Source organism: Microtus ochrogaster, chromosome X, assembly GCF_000317375.1.
Source record: "Microtus ochrogaster isolate Prairie Vole_2 chromosome X, MicOch1.0, whole genome shotgun sequence".
NCBI lineage: Eukaryota > Metazoa > Chordata > Mammalia > Rodentia > Cricetidae > Microtus > Microtus ochrogaster.
In genome coordinates, this window is record NC_022026.1 from 50,337,163 (window position 1) to 50,342,699 (window position 5,537).

A 5,537-nucleotide genomic window follows, 5' to 3' on the forward strand; every position below is an offset into this window, starting at 1 on the left:
ACTAGCCTGGTCTACAAGAGCTAGTTCCAGGACAGGCTCCAAAGCAACAGAGAAACCCTGTCTCGAAAAACCAAAAAAAAAAAAAAAGGCATGTATACAAATATAAAATAAAGGTTCCCCCAGAGATTTTCATATGTATATGAATATAGATCTTTATCAGTCTCATAATAAGAATAACCTCTGGTTAATTTTTCAGATTTAACTTAAACTGAGGCAGTGTGAGAGGTTGAAATTTTGTATGACAAAAGGACAGGGAGGGGCTCAAACAGAACAGTCCTCATTTTTCTTAGGGCCATTTAATTTGTCTTTATGGCTCTGTTGTATGAGAGGCTATAAACCACGATCTTTCATTTAGAAAAGTTCATAGATTCTGTCTTTACTGACAGTGATGACAGAAATACAAACGTTTCCCTTAAGCTAACTTAATTACTGACATTTTGTGTCACCATGTCCCCAAGCGTTAGGTACCCATATATGAGAATCCCATACTAGAAAGGAAAAGTTGCTTGGGCATGAAGACAGACTTCTTGGAGGCTCAGCTGGCCTTGTCCATCCTGCAGGTCATACAGAAAGCAATAACTGGATATAGGGCCGCTCACCTTTACAAGATGTGGTGCATCCTGTCTGTTTAGTTGGTATTGTGGCAGTTGGTCCCAGTGGACAATCCAAGGATGTCTGAGCACAAGAGCAGCAGTCAGTCTCTGATGAGGATCTACATGAAGCATCTTTGACACCAGGTCCTATCAGGTAAAGGAGAAAAATAAGACAAGGTTAATTCTCCTTTTTTCCTCTCATTTCTATGATTGATATTGTCAGCATTCTTATTCAGCTTTTATGATGCTACATTTCCTGGTAACAGTCCTTTGGTAACAAAGCAAATATTAGGATAAATTTGTTAAGAAAAATATTTGAATCTCTCTTTTCTCTTTCCCAAGTACCACAATTTTATTATTGTGAAAAGGATGAGTTTATTCTAGCTTTTCTTAACTTTGTTTTAATTCTAGAGGTTTATACTATTCAGAGAGTTCTGGCCTTATAAAGCTTTAGTTCAGTAAGGGAGAGATAAAGAATCAGTTACAAAGCAAGGTAAAGTCCCTGATGGGATGAACAAGTTCCAAGAGTAGCTAAAAGAAAAGAGACACCTGAGAGTTCAAGGCCAGCCTGGCCTACAGAGCCAGTTCCAGGACAGCCAGGGATGTTATACAGAATAACCCTGTCTCAAAAAAACAGTAACAACAAAAATGTCGCTTTTGATTGTTACTTTTTTGAGATAGAGTATTGCCACGTACCCCAATTAGCCTGCTACTCTGAGTAGCTCAGTCTAGTCTCACACTTGTGGCAATCCTGTTTCAGTCTCCTGAGTGCTGGCAAAACTGACTCTTAAGAGCAGTGGTTCTCAACCTTCCTACTTCTGTGACCCTTTAATACAATTCCTCATGTTGTGGGGACCCGAACCATAAAATGATTTCATTGCTACTTCACCACAATAATTTTTCAACTGTTATGAACTGTAATGGAAATATCTGGTATGCAACCAAAGGGTCATGACCCACAGGTTGAGAAGCACTGAATAAAAAAAAGGTGAGCCCTGAAGAGTCGGTAAGAGCTGGACATGAGAAGGTATGAAGGAAGCAGAACATCTCGGGTAGACAAAAGGAAATGGATCTGGAGGAAAACCCTAAGGTACAAGAAAACATGTGTTTGGTGGTTTGAATGTGAATGGCCCCTGTAGGTTCCTATGTTTCAATACTTGGTCCCCAGTTGTAGGCGTAAGTCGCAAACAATGCCACACCAGTTTGGAATTATGATTAATATGGTGATATTTATTTAAAGGGGAAAAAACTTACAGATCACCGTCCCAGACAACAGCCCTTTGCACAACCAGGATGGGAGTCTAGTTGCCGGTGGAGCAGGAAGTGAAGAGAGAGAGGAGAGGGAAGTGGCCGCTTTTTTAAAGGGAGAGAGACCATGCCCCAATGGGCTGGTATCTCAGCGATTATAGGCTGGAGCGGAAGGACCTCCTGCAACACCCAGTTGGTGGAACTGTTTGTAAAGGATTAGGAGGTATGCTCTTGTTGGAGGCGTGTCAGTGTTACCAGGGACAGGCTTTGAAGTTTCAAAAGATGATTGCGATTTCAAGTTAGCTTTCTCTGCCTCCTGCTTGTGGATTGAGATGTGAGTTACTGATTCTGCCACCATGCATTTGCTCCATCATGAACTCTAACTCTCTAAAACTGCAAGCTCAATTAAATACTTTCCAAGTTGCCTTGGTCATGGGGCTTTATCATAGTAATAGGAAGTAACTAATACAATGTCACAGTTGAGGAACTGACTAGAATGCAATGTGGCTACAATAGAAATTTGTTGTGAAGGAGAACATGAAAAGCCAGCAAGGTGGAAGATGTTGAGAATAGAAAGATGAGGAAGGTCTTTGTCTTTGCAAGCCATATTAACAAATATGGACTTATTCTAGAACAATAAAGCACTAAGTAAGATGGTAAGGTAGTCAAGTTTGCAATTTAATAGTTTATACTCCTTAAATCTAGGAGAAAAATCGTTTGGAGGGGCAAAAACCTGGAGATTTACTTATTTTTATTGTTATTGTTTAAAGACATCTCAAATAGCCTAGGCAGGCTTCATACTCACTAAGTAGTCACAGATAACCCTGAATACCTAATCTTCCTTCCTCAGCTTCTCAAGTGCTAAGGTTTTAGGAATGTACCATCAGTCCTGGGTAGAAAAGATTTCTTGACAGAATCTGGTGGCTGACTAGATATTGGCAATTTGGGAGTTGGTATTCTAGGTACTCTTCTGTTTTAGACATCTGCAGTCTTTCTTGGTTATTATTAACAGCTAATAACAGAATGGAATAGAATTGGAATTAAAGAGTGAGCCAGGAACAGCAATGCATGCCTGTAGTCCTAGCCACTTGGCAGGTTGAAAGAGGATTCATTAAAGCCAGGGGTTTGGGGATAGCCTGGGCAACACATTGTGACACTCTATGTAAAAAATAAATAAGTATAAATAAAAGGTAAAAACATCAAAATGTGAAAATAAAAAACTATCCTATCAAATTCTGAAAATAGGCTGAAGTGCTTCAAGTAAATGTTGCAAAACTTCCAGGGGTAAAATAAAACTCAATTATAATTTTAATAACATCTCTGTGTTTGACTAAGATAAATCATTTCAAACTTCTCTTTCTTTTACTGCTAACCCTTCAATGGCTACTCATTTTGCCTGCCCTCCCTCCTTCTGTCCCTCACGATTCTGGGGAAGGCCTTACACATATTAGGCAAGAATTCAACCACTGAGGTATATATTTCTCTGCACCAGGCCCAGCTTTCTCTTTATTTTTATTTTTTTAAAGATTTATTTATTACGTATACAACATTCCTTCCATGTATGCCCGCACACCAGAGGAGGGCACCAGATCTCATTACAGATGGTTGTGAGCCACCATGTTGTTGCTGGGAATTGAACTCAGGTCCTCTGGAAGAGCAGCCAGTGCTCTTAACCTCTGAGCCATCTCTCCAGCCCCGCAGCTTTCTCTTTAAATGGAAGCATTTTGCTGAAATCCCTTGGTTCTTCTATCACTATGCTCTGATAATCTCATTAATCATCATCATCATCATCATCATCATCATCATCATCATCATCATCATCATCATCATAATTTAGCTACTATAGGTGATGTCAACTCCTTCAAACTCCACCACAGACTTCTTCTTTTTTTCACCACAGACTTCTAAGACCTACAGCTATATGGACAGTTGCCTAATGGCCAAACATCTCATAATTATATTATATAAGCATTTTAAATTCATTATGCCAAATCTTCAACTACTGCCAATCTCAAAGCTTCTTATGTATCCAAACACTTGGTGAAAGACACTCTTACATTTGCCTGAAGTGGCATTGTGGACTGCATGCTATGTTTATGTTCAATAAAACTATGAAGTTTGTTTTGCCTTCTAAATTTTCCTTTCATTTTCCTCAGATTCCACTGTAACTGCTATAATTTTGGTCTTCGCCTTTAATGATCTGAAATTTATAAAACCTTACAAGTAATACCCATAATCTTAGGTCAGTGAGCTGTAAGGAAAACAATGCAAACTAAACAGTTAGCAGAGCGCTTTGCGAGTAAATACTCACTAAAGGGCAGCTGTGGTCCTGTTCTCTTCTCATAGACATTATGTAACACAAACTACTTACAATGTTCACACAGGCAACTTATTTTTTTTCTTTTTCTTTTTTTGTTTTTTTGGTTTTTCGAGACAGGGTTTCTCTGTGGTTTTGGAGCCTGTCCTAGAACTAGCTCTTGTAGACCAGGCTGGTCTCAAACTCACAGAGTCCACCTGACTCTGCCTCCCAAGTGCTGGGATTAAAGGCGTGCGCCACCACCGCCCGGCTTTTTTCTGGTTTTTCGAGACAGGGTTTCTCTGTGGTTTTGGAGCCTGTCCTGGAACTAGCTCTTGTAGACCAGGCTGGTCTCAAACTCACAGAGTCCACCTGACTCTGCCTCCCAAGTGCTGGGATTAAAGGCATGCGCTACCACCGCCCGGCTCAGGCAACTTATTTTTGAAGGGACACACCTACATCGACATAATCCTTTTTTCCACTTGTGGGTAATGTAGTTTTACATGATGCTTACAATCAGGTGTCTTAACTCTCTGTCTGTCTCTCTCGCTGTGTGTGTGTGTGTGTGTGTGTGTGTGTGTGTGTGTGTATCCATCCTCGTCTTTCACTAAAAAAAGCATTTTGGAGTGCAAATGAATGCAAAGGAATAGAGATCAACTAGTTTTAATTGACTAAAATAGCGTGTGATGTGTAAGTTCTAATACTCTGGTTATTAGTAATATTTCTTCATATGACCTCATATGTGATATTGACAGTTTGTGGCAGGCTCCATGCATGAAAATGACTGTCCTATGAAATTAAAAATGGAAAATCTGATCACTGCACACAGCTTAGTAGTTTTCCTTTTTTTCTTCTTCTGAGATGCCTTTTCTATATAGTCCTGGCTGTCCTGGAATTCTCTCTGTAGATCAGATTGGCCTCAAACTCAGAGACCTACCTGCCTCTTGAGTGCTGGGATTAAAAGCATGTGCACTACCATGCTTGTCTAGTGTGGTAGTCCCCCCCCCCCCAATAATCCTAAGTATGAGCCACAAAGCAGTTTACAATTCAGGTTCATCAGCCATCTTTGCTTGTGCATGCTGTAGTAGTCAACCAAACGACCAGTCTGGAGGCACTTGCTCTTCTCATGCTCCCATCACCACCTAACTGGCATGTACTGAGCTCCCTCATCATGAGACAGAATACAACTTTTATAACCTCCTCATCTGCCTGGAAACCTCCCCCATTGCTTTCTTGTCCGGTATCATCTGTAATCTTTTTTAGCACAAAACTGTATTATTACAGCAATTCCTGTACTGCACATTTTGGGCTGTTTCTTTGCCAGACTGTGAGGTCTCTGAGATAAAGAATACTATCTTTGTTATATTTTTTCTCTTCAGACTTTATAATCTTATTTATTT

General features: G+C 40.0%; 1 protein-coding gene across 6 annotated transcripts in view; it reads right to left on the reverse strand.

Moving 5' to 3' along the window:
- Rps6ka3 (ribosomal protein S6 kinase A3) overlaps nt 1–5,537 on the reverse strand; it is a 117,876-nt gene that overhangs the window by 5,200 nt on the left and 107,139 nt on the right. For all 6 annotated transcript variants that reach the window (XM_013350574.2, XM_005358806.3, XM_013350573.2 and 3 more), the window contains one exon: nt 600–740. In XM_013350574.2, coding sequence (XP_013206028.1) covers nt 600–740 — 141 coding nt within the window. The remainder of the gene's footprint in view (nt 1–599; nt 741–5,537) is intronic.